Raw genomic sequence first — 22,631 nt, forward strand, 5'->3', positions numbered from 1 at the left:
CTGCTTGGTGACGGGGCGGGGTCGGTGGGTGAGGGGCGGGGCCAGTGGGACGGTCTGCTTGGTGGCGGGGCCGGTGGGTGACGGGGCGGGGCCGGTGGGTCAGTTGGACGGTCTGCTTGGTGACGGAGCGGGGCCGGAGTTTGAGGGGGCGGGGCCGGAGTTTGAGGGGGCGGGGCCGGTGGGTGAAGGGCGGGGCCGGTGGGTGAAGGGCGGGGTCGGTGGGTGACGGGGGAGGGGCCGGTGGATGAGGGGGCGTGGCCGGTGGATGAGGGGGCGGGGCCGGTGGGTCAGTTGGACGGTCTGCTGTGTGAGGGGGCGGGGCCGGTGGATGAGGGGGCGGGGCCGGGGCCGGGGCCGGTGGATGAGGGGGCGGGGCCGGTGGGTCAGTTGGACGGTCTGCTGTGTGAGGGGGCGGGGCTGCGTGTGCGCCTGCGTGCTGGCTCCTGACTGTCGGGCTGTGGTCGCGGTGATGTGGCTCCGGGTTGAGGTGAGCAGCGCGCGGGAAGCAGCGGCCTCGGGGTGTCCGATCCCTGAACCCGCACTGTGGGTTCACTTTCCCGGCCAGAGTCCGGCAGCTGTGAGGCCAGCAGCTGGGACGGGGATAGAAACGGACAGGTTTTGGGATAGAGTTATAACGGTGGATAATTATCCTGATACAGACTGGGATAGAGTTATACTGGGGGTTAATTATCCTGATACAGACTGGGTTAGAGTTATACTGGGGGTTAATTACCCTGATACAGACTGGGATAGAGTTATAATGGGGGGTTAATTATCCTGATACAGACTGGGGTAGAGTTATAATGGGGGGTTAATTATCCTGATACAGACTGGGTTAGAGTTATAATGGGGGTTAATTATCCTGATACAGACTGGGATAGAGTTATAATGGGGGTTAATTATCCTGATACAGACTGGGATAGTTATAATGGGGGTTAATTATCCTGATACAGACTGGGGTAGAGTTATAATGGGGGTTAATTATCCTGATACAGACTGGGGTAGAGTTATAATGGGGGTTAATTATCCTGATACAGACTGGGGTAGAGTTATAATGGGGGTTAATTATCCTGATACAGACTGGGTTAGAGTTATAACGGGGGTTAATTATCCTGATACAGACTGGGATCGAGTTATAATGGGGGTTAATTATCTTGATACAGACTGGGTTAGAGTTATACTGGGGGTTAATTATCCTGATACAGACTGGGATAGTTATAATGGGGGTTAATTATCCTGATACAGACTGGGGTAGAGTTATAATGGGGGTTAGTTATCCTGATACAGACTGGGATAGAGTTATAATGGGGGTTAATTATCCTGATACAGACTGGGATAGAGTTATAATGGGGGTTAATTATCCTGATACAGACTGGGTTAGAGTTATACTGGGGTTAATTATCCTGATACAGACTGGGGTAGAGTTATAATGGGGGTTAATTATCCTGATACAGACTGGGATAGAGTTATAATGGGGGTTAATTATCCTGATACAGACGGGTAGAGTTATAATGGGGGTTAATTATCCTGATACAGACTGGGTTAGAGTTATACTGGGGGTTAATTATCCTGATACAGACTGGGTTAGAGTTATACTGGGGGTTAATTATCCTGATACAGACTGGGTTAGAGTTATACTGGGGGTTAATTATCCTGATAGACTGGGTTAGAGTTATACTGGGGGTTAATTATCCTGATACAGACTGGGATAGTTATAATGGGGGTTAATTATCCTGATACAGACGGGTAGAGTTATAATGGGGGTTAATTATCCTGATACAGACTGGGATAGTTATAATGGGGGTTAATTATCCTGATACAGACTGGGATAGAGTTATAATGGGGGTTAATTATCCTGATACAGACTGGGTTAGAGTTATAATGGGGGTTAATTATCCTGATACAGACTGGGTTAGAGTTATAATGGGGGTTAATTATCCTGATACAGACTGGGGTAGTTATAATGGGGGTTAATTATCCTGATACAGACTGGGATAGAGTTATAATGGGGGTTAATTATCCTGATACAGACTGGGGTAGAGTTATAATGGGGGTTAATTATCCTGATACAGACTGGGGTAGAGTTATAATGGGGGTTAATTATCCTGATACAGACTGGGTTAGGTTATACTGGGGTTAATTATCCTGATACAGACTGGGATAGAGTTATAATGGGGGTTAATTATCCTGAAACAGACTGGGATAGTTATAATGGGGGTTAATTATCCTGATACAGACTGGGATAGAGTTATAATGGGGGGTTAATTATCCTGATGCAGACTGGGTTAGAGTTATAATGGGGGTTAGTTATCCTGATACAGACTGGGATAGAGTTATAATGGGGGTTAATTACCCTGATACAGACTGGGATGGAGTTATAATGGGGGTTAATTATCCTGATACAGACTGGGTTAGAGTTATAATGGGGGTTAATTATCCTGATACAGACTGGGATAGTTATAATGGGGGTTAATTATCCTGATACAGACTGGGATAGAGTTATAATGGGGGGTTAATTATCCTGATACAGACTGGGTTAGAGTTATAATGGGGGTTAATTATCCTGATACAAGGGCAGCACGGTGGCCTAGTGGTTAGCACAACCGCCTCACGGCGCTGAGGTCCCAGGTTCGATCCCGGCTCTGGGTCACTGTCCGTGTGGAGTTTGCATATTCTCCCCGTGTCTGCGTGGGTTTCACCCCCACAACCCAAAAATGTGCAGAGTAGGTGGATTGGCCATGCTAAATTGCCCCTTAATTGGAAAAAATAATTGGGTAATCTAAATTTAATCAAAAAAAAATAAAAAAATTATCCTGATACAGACTGAGATAGAGTTATAATGGGGGTTAATTATCCTGATTCGGACTGGGATAGTTATAATGGGGGTTAATTATCCTGATACAGACTGGGGTAGAGTTATAATGGGGGGTTAATTATCCTGATGCAGACTGGGTTAGAGTTATAATGGGGGTTAATTATCCTGATAACGACTGGGATAGAGTTATGATGGGGTTAATTATCCTGATTCGGACTGGGATAGTTATAATGGGGGTTAATTATCCCGATACAGAGTGGGATAAGAGTTAGAATGGGGGTTAATTATCCTGATACTGACGGGGATAAGAGTTATAACGGGGGATAATTATCCTGATACAGACTGGGATAAGAGTTATAATGGGGGTTAATTATCCCGATACGGACTAGGATAGTTATAATAGGGGTTAATAATCCTTGGAGAGACTGGGATAGGAATAGTATAATGATTTTTTAAATTCATTATTTATGGTCTTTGCTCGTCCGGTTAGTATTCGTTACCCATCCCCAGGTGCCCTTGGAAAGGTGCTGGTGTCACACCTTGACCTGCTGTAATCTACTTGTTGTAGCTACACCCACTATGCTGTTGGGGAGGAATTCCAAGATTTTGACCCAGTGACAGTGAAGGAACAGCATATAATTCCAATTATGTGGATTTAATTTATTATCATGTGCACCGAGGTACAGTGAAAAGTATTGTTCTGTGTACAGTCCCAACAGATTGTTCCATACATGAAAAAACATAGGACATATAATAGATACACAATGTAAATACACAATGGTGGTTGGCTTTGAGGAGAACTTCAATATGCTGTGTCAATATGCAGAGGGGGGCAGCGGCTTCTCGAGTGTCTTCAGGAGAGGTTTCTGCAACTAGAGAGTTTCAGTCCTTAGAAAAAGGAGACATCGTTGATACAAATGAAAAACAGGCTCAATCTAAATGATTCAAATTGGAGATTAAAAAAGACGTAAGGGAGTATGAAAAGAAACTGGCAGCTAATGGAAAAGGCAAACCTAAAGCCGCCTACAGCCGCATGAATAGTGAAAGTGTGGTAAAAGGAGGAGTGGGGCCAAGATCAAAAAGGAAATGGAAGCAGAGGGCATGGCTGAGGTATTAAATTGTGACTACATCTGTCTACAAAATGGAAATTTCCAATCTGTTTTGGAGAAAGTAATTGAGACGGGCTAAACATTGATGAGACATTGGGTATGATGTTTGTACTCATAGCTGATAAGGTACGGTGCAATGCAACTTTGGACACTGCAGGTCACTCCAAGTAAGAGTGGAAACAGTGGATGTACTGGCCATAATCTTCCATTCCTGTTTACAAACCGAGTTGGTGCTGGAGGACTAGAGAATTGCAAATATTGCACCTTTCTCGGAAAAGGGTGTATGGATAGGCTCTGAAACTGCAGACCAGTCAGTTTAACCTCAGTGGTGGGAATGATTATAGAAAAGGTAATCCAGGAAAAAATGTTGTTACTTCAGTAAAAGTGGATTACGTTATTTGGAGGGGCAGTAGTGAGGGAGTGGCACACTAGCTGAAGTGCTATCTAAGGTGGAGATATTTAACAGGAGCTCAATCCTCCCTGGGTGCATTTAAATAATCCCATGCACTATTTTGAAGAGGAGTAATGTCTTGGGGCCAATATTTATCCTTGGCCTGATCTGATCGTTTATTACATTCCTCTTTATGGGAGCTCACTGTGCTCAAATTTGCTGCAGTGTTTTCTATATTGCAGCAGCGATTGCTGCTCTGCCAATGCAAGTCCTTAAACCATGTTGGTTTTAAACCGTATCAGTGATTGTTATCGAACTTGGCTTTACCTCATCAAAACACTTGAACAGGAAATTGTACAGTTCTCCAAAATACCAAAGGCCAGTATGTAAACACACCATGTGGCAGACTGCTGAATCATATAGGGTAAGGTTCAAAATAGGCTCAGATTACAGATCTCAGTCACGCAATAAGTGGCCACTGTAATTGTCTTCGCTCTGTGCAGAGTCTGCACGTTCTCCCTGTGTCTGCGTGAGTTTCCTCCGGGTGCTCCGGTTTCCTCCCACAAGTCCCAAAAGACGTGCTGCTAGGTGAATTGGACATTCTAAATTCTCCCTCTGTGTACCCAAACAGGTGCCGGAATGTGGCAACTAGGAGGCTTTTCCCAGTAACTTCATTGCGGTGTTAATGTAAGCCTACTTGTGACAATATAGAAATTCCTGTATAATAGATTATATGTTAGTTTGCTATTTGTCTACAGCAGGATGTCACATGTTAGCAGTGAGATCCATCAAGGGACAGCACGGTAGCATTGTGGATAGCACAATTGCATCACAGCTCCAGGGTCCCAGGTTTGATTCCGGCTTGGGTCACTGTGTGGAGTCTGCACATCCTCCCCGTATGTGCGTGGGTTTCCTCCCACAGTCCAAAGATGTGCAGGTTAGGTGGATTGGCCATGATAAATTGCCCTTAGTGTTGGGTGGGGGTTACTGGGTTATGGGGATAGGGTGGAGGTGTTGACCTTGTGAGTAGGGTGCTCTTTCCAAGAGCTGGTGCAGACTCGATGGGCCGAATGGCCTGCACTGTAAATTCTATGATCTATGATCAATCATTTTATTTAAGGTGATCAAACCCATTGATCCTCTTGTTATTGAAGAGTCTATGTACCTCTGCCTTCGAAATATTCAGAGACCCTGCTTCTCAGAGAAAAGGTTTCTCCATTTCTGCGCCTTAACCTGGTGACCCTTTATTGGTGAAGTGTATCCCCTCGTTCTATTTTCTCCCACAAGGGGACACATCCTTTCAGCATCCACCCTGTCAGCATCTTATATCTTTTTTTTAAAATAAGCATTTTATTGAGGTATTTTTGATATTACAACAACACAATAAACAATGTATGTGAATCTATAAACTTAGTGCAAAAGCCGTCTCCATCCCTTACAGGCCCCACCTTTATTAACCCCCGACTCTAAACAAAACTAAACTAACCCCCCCCCCCCCCCCCCGCTGACGATTAATTTTCTGCAAAGAAGTCGACGAACGGCTGCCACCTCCGGGCGAACCCTAACATTGACCCTCTCAAGGCAAACTTGATTTTCTCCAAACAGAGAAAGCTAGCCATGCCCAATAGCCAGGTCTCCGACTTCGGGGGCTTTGAGTCCCTCCAAGCTAATAGTATCCGTCTCCGGGCTACCAGGGAAGCAAAGGCCAGAACGTCTGCCTCTTTCTCCTCTTGGATTCCCGGGTCTTCCGACACCCTGAAAATCGCCACCTCTGGACTCCGCGCCACCCTTGTTTTTAACACCATGGACATGGCAAACCCCTGCCAAAATCCCCTAAGCTTCAGACATGTCCAGAGCATGTGGACATGGTTCGCTGGTCCCCCGCACATTTTGCACACCTGTCTTCCACCCCAAAGAATCTACTCATCCGGGCCACTGTCATGTGAGCCCGATGAACAACCTTAAATTGGATCAGGCTGAGCCTGGCACAGGTTGCGGATGCGTTGACTCGACTTAACGCGTCATCTTATAGACCATCCTCTATCTCTCCTCCCAGCTCCTCCTCCCACTTGCACTTCAGCTCCTCGGTCTGCATCTCCTCTGACCCCATAAGTTCCTTCTAAATGTTGGAGACGCTCCCCTCCCCCACCCACCCTCTGGAAACTACCCTGTCCTGAATCCCCCTTAGTGGTAGGAGCGGGAAGGTTGACTCCTGTCTGCGTAGGAAGTCCCGCGCGTGCAGACATCTGAATTTGTTTCCCCTCGCCAACCCAAATTTCTCCTCCAGCGCCCTCATACTCGGAAAGCTCCCCTCTACAAACATATCCCCAATCCTCCCTTTCCCTACTCTCTGCCATATCCGGAAACCCCCATCCATACTTCCCGGGGCAAACCAGTGATTATTACAAATTGGGGACTAGACCGATGCTCCATCTGCTCCCACATGTCTCCTCCATTGCCGCCAGACTCTCAGGGCTGCCAGCACCACGGGGCTGGTGTGTGCCGTGCCGGCGGGAATGGCAGAGGCGCCGTTACCAACGCCCCCAGACTGGTGCCCTTGCATGAAGCCGCCTCCATCCCATGCCGACCCCATCCCACCATCTACTTCCTGATCATGACTATATTCGCCGCCCAGTAATAGTTACTAAAATTTGGCAGCCAGCCCGCCCTCCCCCCGACTCAGCTCAAGCATTACCTTCCTTACCCGCAGGGTCTTGCCCGCCCTGACGAAGCCAGTGATCACTTTGTTGACCCGTTTAAAAAAGGACCGCGGAACAAAAATGGGGAGACACTGAAATACAAACAGAAATCTCGGGAGGACCGCCATCTTCACCGTCTGCACCCTCCCAGCTAGCGACAATGGGAGCGCGTCCCATTTCTGAAAATCGTTCTTCATTTGGTCTACGAGCCGGGCCAGATTTAATTTATGCAGCCGGTCCCATTCCCACGCCACTTGAGTGCCTAGGTACCTAAAGCTTCTCCCTACTAATCTAAACGGTAGCTCCCCCAATCGCCTCTCCTGTCGCCTCGCCTGGACCGCAAACATCTCACTTTTCTCCATATTTAGCCGATACCCCGAAAACTGGCCAAATTCCCCTAGAATCCTCATGATTTCTTCCATCCCCTCTATTCGGTCCAATACATACAGAAGCAGGTCGTCTGCATAGAGCGAGACTCTATGTTCCCCCACCCCCGGACCAGCCCCTTGAGGCTCTCCGAGCAAATGCCAGCGGCTCTATAGCTAGCGCGCACAACAGTGGGGAGAGGGGACATCTCTGTCTCGTCCCCCGGTGCAGTCTAAAGTAGTCCGATGTTGTCCTATTCTTCCGTACGCTTGCCACAGGAGCCTGATACAGCAACCTGACGCAGTCAATAAAGCCCCGCCCAAATCCGAACCGTCCCAGTACCTCCCACAGATATTCCCATTCTACTCTATCAAAAGCCTCTTGTGTCTATTGCGACCACTACCTCCACCTCCCTACCTTCCGGGGGCATCATGATCATGTTTAATAGCCTTCTTATATTGGCCACCAACTGCCTACCCTTAACAAACCCCGTCTGGTCCTCCCCAATAACCTCCTGAACGCAATCGTCAATCCTGGAGGACAAAAGTTTGGCCAGCAGTTTAGTGTCCACATTCAACAAGGTTATCGGCCTGTTGGACCCACACAGCTCCGGGTTCTTGTTCTGCTTCAGGATCAGCAAAATCGTGGCCTGTGACACCGTCGGGGCTGCACCCCTTTCTCTCTTGCCTCATTGAATGTCCTCATCAACATCGGTCCCAATATCCCAGAGAACCTTTTACCTGTCTGACCCCAGGGCTTTACCCGACTGCCTGGCCTTCGGACTCTCCACTATCTCTTCCAACCCAATTGGGCCCCCAACCCTTCTACCAGCTCCCCGTCCATCTTTGGGAAATTCAGCCCCCCCTAAGAAGTGCCTCATCTCCTCCGGCCCTGTTGGGTGTCCCGCCCCATACAGCTTACTGTAGAAATCCCTAAATGCCTTATTCACCCCTACTGAATCACCAACCAGGTTTCCATCTCCGTTCTTTACTTTCCCTATCTCCCTGGCTGCCTCCCTCTTTCTAAGCTGCTGTGCAAGCATTCTGCTGGCCTTCTCTCCATGCTCATAAATAGCCCTCCTTGCCTTTCTCAGCTGCTCCACCGCCCTCCCTGTGGTTAACAAGCCGAACTCCGCCTGTAGCCTCTGCCGTTCCCTTAAAAGCCCTGCCTCTGGGGTCTCCGTATACCTCCTATCGATCTGTAGTATCTCCTTTACCAGTCGGTTCGTCTCTGCCCTGTCCACCTTCTCCCTCTGGGCCCGTATCGAGATCAGCTCCCCTCTGACCACCGCCTTCAGTGCTTCCCAGACCATTGCTGCTGAAATTCCCCCCGTGTCGTTGACTTGCAGGTACTTCTGAATATATTTCCTCAGCAGCTCGCACACCCCTTCGTCAGCCAAAAGTCCCAATCTAACCTCCAGTGCGGGCGTTGGTTACTGTCTTTACTTACCTGCAGGTCAACCCAGTGCGGAGCACGGTCTGAGATTGTGATCGCCGAGTACCCCGTGTCTACCACCCCTGCCAGTAAGGCTTGCTCAAAATTAAGAAATCAATCCGGGAATACACTTTATGCACGTGTGAGTAGAAGGAGAACTCCTTCACCCTCTGCTGCCCAAATCTCCATGGACACCCCCCCCCCCCCCCCCCCCCCCCCCCCCCCCGGTCCAAGCCAGGGTCAATAACTGTATTGAAGTCCCCTCCCATGACCAACCTGTGCGAGTCCAGGTCCGGTATCTTCCCCAGCATCCTCTTTATAAACTCCACATCATCCCAATTTGGCGCATACACATTTACTAATACCACCTGCACCCCCTCTAGCTTCCCATTGACCATAATGTACCGACCTCCCATATCCGAGACTATTCTACCTGCCTCAAACATCACACGCTTATTGATCAGATTGCGACCCCTCTAGTCTTTGAATCTGAGTGAAAGACCTGACTGACCCAGCCTTTCCTTAATCTAATCTGGTCAGCTACTCTCAGGTGCGTAAAGTGCAACATAACCACGTCCGCCTTCAGTCCCCTCAGATCCGCAAACACGCGTGCCCTCTTGACCGGCCCATTTAACCCTCAAACATTCCAGGTGATCAGCCTAGTTGGGGGGCTCATTCCCCCCACCCCCCTCCCCAGCCATCCCCTTTTTTGGGCCCGCCTCCAGCCCAAGCTCTGCGCCTCTTCTGGCTCACCCCCAGGCAGCCTCCGCCCCCAACCTCCTCTCTTTTCCTTTGCACAAGTCTCTCCCTCGTCAGCAGAACATCCCCCCCCCCCCCAGTAACAACACACTGTAACTCAACCCCTTTAATAATCCAAACATATGCGCACCCCACACTGCGCTTCCATGAGCTAGCCCGCCCAGCTAGCTTGGTGGCCCCATCCCTGGTGCCGGAAAGTCTCCCACCTATTGTCCACCCCCCCCCCTCCCCCCACCCCCACCCCCCGCTCATACATACATACTCCAATAACAAACAATCCCAGCACAATTGCCCGACAGAAAAAGACCAAAATTTAAACAAGTCCACCTCCATCCCCCAGCAGTGCAAATGGAAACCTTAACTCACTCAGCTCTGCCACTGGTCCCAACTCAATACAGAAGGCATTACAAACAGCTTCCACAATACGAAAAACAAGGAACTTTTTGGAAAAAAAACAAAAGGAAAACATGAACGTTGCAGCAATGTTCAAAAGTTCTCAGTCCACCAACCGTCCTTCCCTTTTCATGTAGTCCAGCGCGTTCTCAAGCGACTCGAAATAAAAGTGCTGTTCCTCGTATGTGACCCAGAGACGGGCCAGATACAGCAGCCCGAACTTCACCTTTTTCTTAAAAAGGATCGACCTGATCTGGTTGAAGCCTCTTCTTCTCCTGGCCACCTCCGCACTCAGGTCTTGGTAGACCCGCAGGATACTGTTGTCCCACTTACAGCTCAGTGTCTGCTTGGCCCACTGTAGAATGTGTTCCTTATCCAAGTACCTGTGGAATCTCACCACCATTGCCCGAGGGGGGGGGGGGTCTCCCACTCGCGGCTTCCTCTGTGAGCCCTTTCCATCCAATGGTCGAGAGAATGCCCCATACCCCAGCAGCTTCTCAAACATGTCTGCATGTGCCCCAGCGTCCGCTCCTTCGGACGCCTCCGGGAACCCAACGATTCTCGAGTTCTGCTGGCGGGACCTATTCTCTAGGTCCTCCACCTTCTCCAGGAGCAGCTTCTGCTGGGCTCTCAGCATCCCCACCTCCAACTCCACCGCAGTTTGATGTTCCTCCTGCTCAGCCAGCGCTGTCTCTACCTTCTGGGTCGCCCCATCTTGGGCATCCAGTCTAAGCTCCAGCCACTCAATCGACTCTTTTATGGGGTCCAAGCAGTCCCGTTTCTGCTTAGCGAAGCCTTCCTGAATAACTTGCATCAGCTGCTCTGTTGACCGCTGGGTCGACAAGCCAGAGGTCCGGTCCTCCGCCATGCTGTCTGCCGCTGCAGCTTCAGCCCAAGCCTTCTCTGTCTTTCTGTTTCTGCCTTTACGAGCACTTCTAGTCCTTCTCTCCATGCACCGATGTGTGAATTCGATACACAATTGCCTCTATCACCAGTTTTTCAATTCAAGTCCGGTAGAAAATCGGGGGAAAAGGTCCAAAAGTCTGACCCAAGCAGGAGCCACTAAATGTGCGATTTACTCCCTCATAGCCACCACCGGAAGTCCCAGGATCTTATATCTTTCTATTAGATCAACTCTCAGTCTTCTAAACTCCAATCATTACAGGCCCAAACTGTCCAAACTTGTCCCATACCTGGGATGATGAAGGACTTATCTAATCAGTTGAATCAATCTTTTCTGAGCTGCTAATGCAATTATCCTTTCTTAAATGAGGAGACCAAAATTGCACACAGTATCCAGATATGGTCTCACCAATCTCCTGTCCAGCTATAGCATTTCCCTTGCAATAAACACTAGCATTCCATTCGCCCTGCTGTATCTGCATAGTTGTGATTCATGTACCAGACACCTGGAGCCATCTACCACAGAGTTCTGCATTCTGCCTCCATTGAAATAATACACGGACCTTCTTTTCTTCCTGCCAAAGTGGACAAGTTTACATTTTCCCACATTCAGCCTCCCATCTGTCAATTTCTTGCCCACGAACGTAACCTATCTTCCGCTTTGCAAACCGCCTACATCCTCTTCATAACTTTCTTTCCTATCCCTCTTTGTGTCATCAGCAAATGTAAAACTGTACATTTGGTCCCTTTATCCAAATTATTGATGTAGATTATAAATATTTGAAGCCTCGGCACTGATCCTTGTGACACCCCCTCACTACATCTGCCAACCCACAGATGACCAATTTCTGCTGACTCAGTATCCAGTAAAGTAATCAGTCCTTTGTCCATGCTCACATGTTACCCCTGCACCATGAGATCTCGCTTTGTGTAGTAACCTGTTGATGTGGCACCTTGTCAAATACCTTCTGGAAATTTAAGTGCAGTTCTTCCACAGATTCCCCTTTATCCTGGTTGCTTCTTACTTCCACAAAGAACTCCAATAAATCACTCAAACATGATTTCCCTTTCACCAAACCGCACTGACTCTTCCTGATGGCTTTGAGATTTTCCAGGTACCCAGCTATAACCTCAATAATAGATTCCAGCATTTTCCCTATGACTGATGCTTGCTGTTTTTTATACTCTGCCCAGCCTTCTGCCCAGCCACTAATCTTGACTTAATGGTACACTTTTTTTCTTTTAATTTGATACTCGCTCTAATTTTCTTAGTTAGCCATGATTGGTGAATCCTTCCCCTAGTTTTTCTTTCTCACCGGAATGTATCTTTGTTGAGTGTTATGAAATATCTCCTTAAATATCTGCCATGCACTGATTCTGATCTATCCCTTAACCTAATTTCCCAGTTCACTTGAGCCAGCTGTGTCTTCATATCCTTATCATTATTTAAGTTTGAAACACTAGTCTCAAACAAGCTCTTCTCACCCTCTAACTAAATGCAAAATTTCAACATGTTAAGATCACTGTTACAAAGAATACAGCACTGAAACAGGCCCTTCGGCCTGCCAAGCCTGTACCGTTCATCATACCAACCTTGGCCAAAACCCTCAGCACTTCCTTGTGCCTTATTCCCCGAAACCCATCCTATCCATGTGTTTGCCAGGATGCCTTTTGAACGCCATGAATGTATCTGCTTCCACTTCCTCCCCTGGCAACTAACTAATAGAGCTATCCCTCCATCTTTTCCTAGCATTCAGTTTTCCCAAATATCAGGTATCCTTGTCATCTTGTGGCCCCATGTTTCTGTAATGTTCAGACATATTTATTTCCATGTGACTTTCATTTGTTTTGTTCTAAATGTTACGGGTAGTTAGATACAGAGCCTTAGGTTACCTGAACAGGCGCCGGAATGTGGCAACTAGGGGCTTTTCACAGTAACTTCTTGGAAGCCTACTTGTGACAATAAGCTATTATTATTATTATTATTGGTTATGTCCTTTTATTATTTTTGCAATTATTTGGTTCAAGTTTGTCTTTTCCTGCCCTAGATATTATCACCTTGCTCTCTTGCCTTGTCTTCTCTCTCTAATTTATCACACTTATCACTTATCGATTATAGAATTTACAGTGCAGAGGGAGGCCATTCGGCCCATCGAGTCTGCACCGATCTTGGAAAGGGCACCCTACCCAAGCCCACTCCTCCACCCTGACCCTAACTTTCTCCCATATATTTAGTTTGAAGATCTCTCGACCAACAGAATTGGAATTGTATCTTCATTTTGTTTATTGTCATGTGTACCGAGGTACAGTGAAAAGTATTTTTTCTGCGAGCAGCTCAACAAATCATTAAGTACATGAAAATAAAAGAAAATACATAACAGGGCAACACAAGGTACACAATGAAACTACATAAACACCGGCATCGGGTGAAGCATACAGGGGTGTAGCATTAATCAGGTCAGTCCATAGGAGGGTCGTTTAGGAGTCTGGTAACAGCGGGAAAGAAGCTGTTTTTGAGTCTGTTCGTACGTGCTCTCAGACTTGGGTATCTCCAGGAATTGGAGAATGAGTAAACTTTACCCACGCAAGTACATTCTTTAAATACATCTGGCACCTTCTTATCAATCACCTCTTGATCAGGCTGTACAATCTTTTGCACCTCCTTCGCTTCACTTGGGCTTTCCTTTACCACTTTAACAAACCTCACTGTCTTATCCTGTTTTACCACATCAGCCTTCCCAATGCTTTTCTTCAACCACCAACACTGTGACTTTACATGGCCTAGTTTATTACAGTGAAAACATTTGAAACTTTTCATTTCTTTTCCACCCTCCTGGATTTCTTTTTAAATCTGAGGTATACTCCTTATTATCTCCCATCAGATCACCTTTACCTCTACCACTTGAGTATTTCTCATGTCTCCAGTTTCTATCCCTCAGGCTGAAACTGATGTCGGAAACCAAGCTTTGATTTATGAAATAATTCATAATCATCTCACATTTCTGCTGCTAATCTCACAGTTTTAACCCTCTGCTCTTCCACATGAGTTCTCACTACATCAGGAATTGAATTTTTAAACTCCTCCAAAAGTATCATTTCTCTGAGCTTCATACGTTTGGTCTATTTTCAAAGCCCTTATCCACCTATCAAAATTACTCTGTTTGATCCTTTCAAACTCTGTGTATGTTTGACCAAATTCTTTCCTTAAATTTCTAAACCTTTGTCTGTAAGCTTCAGGCACTAGTTCATATGCACCTAAGATGGATTTTTTCACCTCCTCGTACGTCCCAGATACCTCCTCCGGTAGTGATGCAAACACTTCACTAGCCCTACCTACCAGCTTTGTTTGAATCAGTAATACCTCCTGTGAGAGCTGCTTCCTCTCCAATATCTCATTCCAACTGCCACTGGATCCAGCTTAACACTAAAGTCAAAATGATTTTTTGAACCTAAAGTGGCCCTTGGTTGCTAAGCAACAGCCCAGTCTTTCTTTAACGCTTGTGTTATGGGCCAGGCTTTAGAGACCCCAAAGTGTATCATGGAGTTCACCTGACCCACAACTTTTACTAGATTGTGGTATGGGGAGCACACAGCCCACTCTACAGGTGTGGTACAGCAGAAATGGAAAGGTAATTTTTTAAGCAAAACAATGTTTATTCTACAAACTAAAGTTAACCCTTTTAAAACATAGTGACCATCTTAACAACCATTAATTCAAATACAACCCCCAAATAATACAACATTAAGTAATCCTTACTTTCCTTTTAACATCTGTAAGACTTTAAAAAAAACTTTTAACAGAAGCACATCGGGTTTAAATTTGCTACTGAGAACAGTTATCACTCTGAATTCACCAAGTGATCACGGCAGAGAGAAGAGCAATTCACCAAATTTACACGGCAGAGAGAAGAGCAATACACCTCCGGCTGACTGGAGCTCCAACACTTAAACGAAACCAAAAAAACACAGACACACTCAAGCTTTTCTCTAAGTGAAACTAAAAAGCTGACAGACAGCCCAGCTCCATCCACACTCTGACATCACTGCCGTAATAAGCACCCATTTCTTAAAGGTACACCCACTACAGTTATTCTATAAAAAACACCCATTTCTTAAAGGTACTCCCACATGACACTTCTTTGTTTTCATGTTATAAACTCTCTAATCACAATGCAGGCACAAGTTGAAATTAAACCAAAAACCCTTTGTTTAACATGGATCTAACTAAAGTGTAACTGTTTTTTTTACACAGAAACACACAATTAAACTCACCTAAATCTGTGCCTTGTTCCTAATACCCCAAAATACATATAGAAATTACTTAAAACTGCATGTTCCCTTTTTTAAAAAAATGCATTTTATTCCAAGCACAAACAAATACAAATAACACCTTAAAATAAACATATTTCCTACAGTTTGTCAAATTTTTCCCTTTTTGCCCCTAAACTCCCCCTCAACCTTGCAAGCCTCCCTCAGCATCGCCATTTCCGCCTGCAACAAAACAATCCGGTCACCATGACCAGATATCGCCCTTTCCACCTCTTGGATCGCCGCACCTTGCACTTCCGAATGCTTCTCTCCCATGGTCCAACGTCCTGCGAAAGAGGGGTTACTACTCCCCCAATCACACCAGACCAGTCAGCCTACATCTCCTTTCGCTGTTGAGAAAATTTCTCCTCAATAAAATCCATCAACCACTCCAGAAGCAGTGCAGCGGCCAGCGCCGACCCTCACCCCTCTGCCGTTTTTACCAAAGATGCTGTGTCACCGGTGTCCTCCCACCCCTGAGCGAGGGCTCACTCAGCCTTTTGCCGGGTCTGGTACCCTGCTGACATTCCACTCTTGAGCGAGAACCCATCACCCTCCCCTCACTCTGCACTTTATCCACAAGGGTAGCCCATTAAATGGGCAGAAAGGTTCCAAAACCAGCACCTCCGAGCAGGTGCCACTTTGTGTGCAACCAATCAGGCCATGGCCGCCACCCAAACTACCTCTGTTTCCTGACCAGATATAAAATGGCCATGAGCTTGGAGGTAGCTCTTTTCAGGAGCATCTTGAAGAAGGAAAAGTGGAGAGGTTTCGGGAGGACATTCCAGAGGTTTGGGCGCAGGCAGCTGAAGGCAAGCCTGTGTGTTGACATTGGCTACCCTGTTTCCGTGACTACACTTTAAAAATACGTAACTGGCTGTAAGTATGTGCTGAGGTTGTGAAGGCTCCATGAGAAATATAAGTTCAATCTCCCTTTTTCCATTTTTAAATAATACCGTGGTTGTAATTTGATTTTCTGTTTTCTATTTGAAGTGTGCGCTGAGGGCCAGTGTCCGAGTTGGTTTGCGATTTCAGTCAACCAGCAGGGCTTCGGCAGCTGTTCAGGCAAGCCAAGCAGCACCCGGGTTCAATTTTGGTAAGCTGGCTTCCAAACAGCCAACCAATTAGCTTTACACCTACATTTTATACTTCAATGTTTCACTGTGCCAGAATAGGAAGCAGAAGTGGGTCAAATGGCCTTATGAGCCTGCTCTACCATTCAGTAACATCATGGCTAATCTTCTACCTCAACTTCACATTCCCGTCTGTGACCCTCATTTCTCTTGGTTTGCCCCTATCCAAACAGCTATCCATCTCCCTTTTAAATGCACTCGACGACAGAATCCACAGCTCGCGGGGGGGGGGGGGGGGGGGGGGCAAAGAATTCCAAACGTTCACACCCTTTTAATAACGAAGCAACCCCTTCATCTTAGTCCAAAATGGTTGACATTCACTGTGCTGTTTTTCAACGCTATCTTTTATCCCCAGTCCCCCGCTGAATGATAACCAGGGTGGGCTGTGGGACTTTAGTTGCCTAAATGTGCTTCTATTGTTTGTAATCCCTTGAGAATAATGAAGTGCATCGAGAGGTTGGTCATGAAGCGCATCAGCCCCATGCTCCCAGAATGCCTCGATCCACTGTAATTCGCATACCGCCGCAACTGGTCCACAGCAGACTTCATCTCCCCGGCCCTACACACATCCCTGGAGCATCTCGACAACAAGGACTCCTACATCAGACTCCTATTTATTGACTACAGCTCCGCCTTTAAAACCATAATCCCAGCCAAGCTCATGTCAAAGCTCCAAAACCTCGGACTTGGCTCCTCGCTCTGCAACTGGATCCTCGACTTTCTGACCCACAGACCACAATCAGTAAGCATAAACAACAACACCTCCTCCACAATAGTCCTCAATACCGGGGCCCTGCAGGGCTGCGTACTTAGCCCCCTACTATATATGCTATACACACACGACTGCGTGGCAAAATTTGGTTCTAACTCCATTTAATGTTTGCTGATGACACGACCACAGTGGGTCAGATCTCGAATAACGATGAGTCAGAATAAAGGAGGGAGATTGAGAACCTAGTGGAATGGTGCAGCGACAACAATCTATCCCTCAATGCCAGCAAAACTAAAGAGCTGGTCATTGACTTCAGGGAGCAAAGTACTGTACTCACCCCTGTCTGCATCAATGGGGCCGAGGTGAAGATGGTTAACAGCTTCAAATTCCGACGCTGTTGCTTGACTAGTCTAAGGCGCCTCTCCCAATGTTGGCTCTCCTCATTTCTCCTTTTAGATTCTCCTGAAAGCCAAACTCTGTTCCAATGTATCTTCGTGTGGTCTGGTGTCAGTTTTTAATGCTTTACACTCATGCAAAACACCACTGGATGTTTTATTATGGTAAAGGTGCCATGTGACTGCAAGTTGTTGAGCATGAAGGAAACTTTTAAGGAAACTTCTTTTTATTATTGATGAAAAGTGAGAAAGACCCGTCTTTACTTTTATTCCAGAACTCACGGACGAGCAGAAAGAGTTCCAGAGCACAGCACGGAAATTTGCTCGGGAGGAGGTGGTTCCTGCAGCTGCTGAGTATGACAGGAGCGGGGAGGTCAGTGATCTGTACTGATGGCAGCTCATCACCTACGTGGCTCACACACACAGAACACAGCATGTCCTCGCCCTCGTGAACTGATGATGAAATTAATACGTAGGCATTGCACTGACATGGCTACAAGATGACAGAGGTTGGGAACTGAGTGTGTGACATTTAGGAAGGACAGAAGTGAAGAAAAAGTGGAGGAGGTGGCTCTGTTAATTAATGATCGTATTAGCATATTAGCAAGGGATGACCCAAGTTGAGGAAACCAGGATGTAGAAGCAGTTTGCATTGAGATGAGAATTAATAAAGGCAAGAAGTCACTTGTGGGAGTGGTGACAGGTCCCCGAATTGTAACATAGAAAATAAAAGCAGAAGGAGGCCATTCAGCCCTAACTGCGCGATAGGATAGAGTACGAAAGAAGAGATAACGGGAACTTGTCAGAAAGGTATTGCAATAATCATGGGGGATTTTGATCTGTATCTAGACTGGAAAGATCAGCTGGGCAAAGGTAGCATCAATAAGGAGTTCATAGAATATTTCAGGATAGTCTCTTGGAACATCACATTGTGGAGCCAACCAGAGGGCAGGCTATGCTAGCCCTGGTATTGTGAAATGAGGTAGGATTAATTAATGAACTCCCTGTGAGGACACCCTGAGGTAGCAGCAATCATAATGTGATTGAATTTTACATTCAGTTTGGGGGAGAGAAGAGTGGGTCCAAGACTAGTATTTTAAACTTAAATAAGTGTAATTATGAGGGCAAGAAAGCGGAGCTAGCTAAAGTGAACGAGTTCAGTGGCGGACATAGAACATAGACCATACAGTGCAGAAGGAGGCCATTCGGCCCATCGAGTCTGCACCGACCCACTTAAGCCCTCACTTCCACCCTATACCCATAACCTAATAACCCCTCCTAATCTTTTTGGACACTAAGGGCGCTATGGCCAATCGACCTAAGCTGCACGTCTTTGGACTGTGGGAGTAAACCAGAGCACCTGGAGGAAACCCACGCAGACACTGGGAGAACGTGCAGACTCTGCACAGACAGTGACCCAAGCAGGGAATCAAACCTGGGACCCTGGCGCTGTGAAGCCACAGTGCTATACACTTGTGCTACCTTACATTTAAAGGGATATTTCAGTGAATATCTGAATAGACACATTCCAATAAGAAAAAACCGTTCAAAGGGGAGGGCTCATCATCAGTGGTTCAGTGAAAAAGTTAAAGACAGTGCTAAACTTAAAAAACAACATATATTTACACAGTGGCAGGTCAAGATTGGAAAGAATATTGAGAGCATCAAAGAATGATAAAAAGATTGATAAGGAGGGAAAAATTAGCGTACGAGAGAAATGTCTGTGTGGAGTTTGCACATTCTCTCTGTCTGCATGGGTCTCACCCCCACAACCCAAAATGATGTGCAGGATAGGCGGATTGGCCACGCTAAATTGGAAAACATTTTAAAAAGAGTACGAAAGAAAGCTGGCTTGGACTATAAAGACGGACAGTAGGAGTTTCTATAGATACTTAAATAAAGAGTTAACAAAGTGAAAATACAATTTATATAAATGACTTGGATGAAGAGTTGCTAAATTTGCTGACACAAAGATAGGGTGGCACAGTGGTTTGCACTGCTGTCTCTCAGTGCCAGGGACCGGCGTTCAATTCTGACCATGGGTGACTGGAGTCTGCATGTTCTCCCCATGTCTGGTGGATGTCCTCCGGATGCTTCGGTTTCCTCCACAGTCCAAACATGTGCCAGTTAGGTAGATTGACCGTTCTAAATTACCCCTTAGTGTCCAACGGGTTAGGTACGGTTATGGGGATAGAGTGGGGGCATGGGCCTAGGTCGGGATGCTCTTTCGGTGGTTGACGCAGACTCGATGGGCTGAATGGCCCCCTTCTGCACTGTAGTGATTCTATATGAAAGTACATTTTGAAGATGATATAAGGAAGCTACAAAAGGTCAATTTTGGCAGAAAGAGTAGAAACAAAGCTCATTATCTAAATGGTGCGAGATTGCAGAACTCTGATGTGCAGAGGGATCTGGGTGTCCTGGTACATGAATCAGGAAAGGCTGGCGACAGGTACAGCAAGTAATTAGGAAAGCTCATAGAATATTATTGTTTATTGTGATGGGAATTGAATTTTTAAAAAAAGTCTGGAGGTTATGCTTCAGTTGTACAGGGCACTAGTGAGATCCCATACTGTAGTGTGTATAATAATGGTCTCCTTATTTAAGGAAAGATAACTCGACTAATACCAAGAATGGGCGGGTTGCCTTAAAAGGAAAGGTTGGAGGGATTAAGTTTGTATCCGCTGGAGTTTAGAAGAGTAAGAGGTGACTTGATGGAAACTGCCTCAGATCCTCAGGGGTAATGATAGATGTAGGGAGGGGGATTTCTCTTCTGGGAGAATCTGGAACTAGGATCACTGTTTAAAAATAAGGGGTCACTCTTTTATGACCGAGATGGAGGACTCTTTATTTTTAAGGGTTGTCTCTGGACATCAAATGGCAGTGGAAGCAGAATCTTTATCCAGCTCCGCCTTAAAAATATTAAATCTGTGATTGTCAAGGGGATGAAAGGTTATTTAGGGTGAAAGGTTTCGGGCGTAAGCAGGAATGTGGAGTTGAGGTTACAGTCTGATCGGCCATGATCTTACAGAACGGGAGAGCAGGCTCGAGGGGCAGAGTGGCCTCTTGCACTCCATTCATGGTATCTTCCTGCCTCATGTCTGCCTCTGTTTGCATTCCCTTCCCCGCAAGCCCCTATTTACATCATCTCTCCCTTCGTGTTCACACGAAAGAAAGGATAGTAAAAGGAATGGACTTTGGGCAACTCAACTCTTCAAAATAATTCTGTAGAATTTAGTGCAGTAACTGACTATTCAACACAACTCGTCCACGCACCAGCCTTCTCCCACCCCATCTCCATCTCATTCTATCAGCATGTCCTCCCATTCTTTTGCCCTTTTGTTGATGTGCCTTCCTCATAAATACATTTACTGATCACCTTCACTATTCCGAGGTAGTGAGTTCCATGTTATCACCAATATCTTGGTAAAGATGTTTTCCCTGAATTTCCGATTGGTTTTATCTGTGATTATCTTGTATTTAGCTCCTTGTCCTAGTTGCTTCCAAAAGTGGAAAAACTTTCTCTGCATCTACTCGATCAAACTCTTTCTTAACTTGAAAGTCCCACTCGGCCTTCCTTCTGAAGCTAGGGGTGGCACGGTGATAGTGGTTAGCACTGCTGCGTCATAGCTCCAGGGACCCGGATTCGACCCCAGCCTCAGGTCACTGTCTGTGCGGAGTCTGCACATTCTCCCCGTGTCTCCGTAGGTTTCCTCCGGGTGCTCCGGTTTTCTCCCAAATTCCAAAGATGTGCAGGTTAGGTGGATTGGCCATGATAAATTGCCCCTTAGTGTCACATAAAAAGTTAGGTGGGGTTACTGCGCTACGGGGATTGGGTGGAGGTGTGGGTTTAAGTAGGGTGCTCTTTCCAAGGGCTGGTGTAGACCCGATGGGCCGAATGACCTCCTTCTGCACTGTAAATTCTATGATTCTACGAAATGAGCCCAAAACTGTTAGAAAGGTGGTTGACGAGCTCTGTGATTTTACAAGTGTGATCATTACTGAATGGTGAGAAGACCTGACTCCAGTTGTCTGTACATTGAAACTTTTTATTTAATTTAAAGTACCAAATTCATTTTTTTTTCCCATTATGGGGCAATTTAGCTGGCCAATCCACCAATCTACCTATCCATCTTCGGATTGTGGGGGTGAGACCCACGCAGACACGGGGAGAATGTGCAAACTCCACACGGACAGCGAGTCAGAGCCAGGATCAATCCTGCGTCCTCGGCGCCGTGAGGCAGCGGTGCTAACCACTGCGCCACCGTGCCGCCCGATATACATTGAAACTCATGAGGGCTTTTGAGTATCTCACTGGGAAATAGCAATGGAAGGTTGTGGCTCATGTAAATGGTAGAAAGGGTCCAAAATAAGACACGAGAAAGCATTGGATAATTGTAAGGAGAGGTTACATTATTCGGGTGAAGGAGAATAACTTGCGTTGTGGTGGGTGGGGAGGTTTGCACTGTGACATCCATTATGTCAATGATACTTTTCTCTTTGCAGTATCCAGTTCCACTCATCAAGAGAGCATGGGAGCTGGGTCTGATGAACACACACATTCCCGCGAATTGCGGTAAGCAGAGATTGGGAGAAGGTTGGGAAATTTTAAAACGTAGTGACTGTTCGGAAAGCATCGCAGTAGTGTTATTTTCTGTCAACACGTCGTTTCCTTAAATGGAAGATGAGTGAGTCTCTTTATAAACCCAAGAGGGAGGAGAGGATGAAGGGGGAGATGGTGGCATAGTGGTACTGTCATTAGATTAGTAATTCAGAGGTCAAGACCAATGCTCCGCCGGACACGGGTTCAAATCCCACTACGGAATTTGTGGAATTTAAATTTGATGAGGGGAATTGAAAGCGGGCCTCAGTAATGGTGACCATGAAACATGGGGAGCACAGTAGCATGGTGGTTAGCATAAATGCTTCACAGCTCCAGGGTCCCAGGTTCGATTCCCGGCTGGGTCACTGTCTGTGTGGAGTCTGCACGTCCTCCCCGTGTGTGCGTGGGTTTCCTCCGGGTGCTCCGGTTTCCTCCCACAGTCCAAAGATGTGCGGGTTAGGTGGATTGGCCATGCTAAATTGCCCGTAGTCCTAAAAAGTAAGGTTGGGGGGGGGGGGGGGGGGGGGGAGGTTGTTGGGTTACGGGTATAGGGTGGATACGTGGGTTTGAGTAGGGTGATCATGGCTCGGCACAACATCGAGGGCCGAAGG

General features: G+C 46.7%; 1 protein-coding gene across 2 annotated transcripts in view; it reads left to right on the forward strand.

The window, feature by feature from the left end:
• Window positions 1–395: 395 nt before the first annotated feature.
• Window positions 396–22,631, forward strand: part of acadm (acyl-CoA dehydrogenase medium chain) — a 45,711-nt gene continuing 23,475 nt past the window's right edge. Inside the window, exons 1-4 of one of the 2 annotated variants that reach the window (XM_038793602.1) lie at window positions 396–487; window positions 16,171–16,273; window positions 17,693–17,790; window positions 21,924–21,993. In XM_038793602.1, coding sequence (XP_038649530.1) covers window positions 470–487; window positions 16,171–16,273; window positions 17,693–17,790; window positions 21,924–21,993 — 289 coding nt within the window. In that variant the 5' untranslated portion in view covers window positions 396–469. Of the gene's footprint in view, window positions 488–16,170; window positions 16,274–17,692; window positions 17,791–21,923; window positions 21,994–22,631 lie in introns of those variants that run through there. The other variant, XM_038793603.1, reaches the window with a different exon arrangement.

The sequence above is a fragment of the Scyliorhinus canicula genome, chromosome 4, assembly GCF_902713615.1.
Source record: "Scyliorhinus canicula chromosome 4, sScyCan1.1, whole genome shotgun sequence".
NCBI classification, from domain to species: domain Eukaryota; kingdom Metazoa; phylum Chordata; class Chondrichthyes; order Carcharhiniformes; family Scyliorhinidae; genus Scyliorhinus; species Scyliorhinus canicula.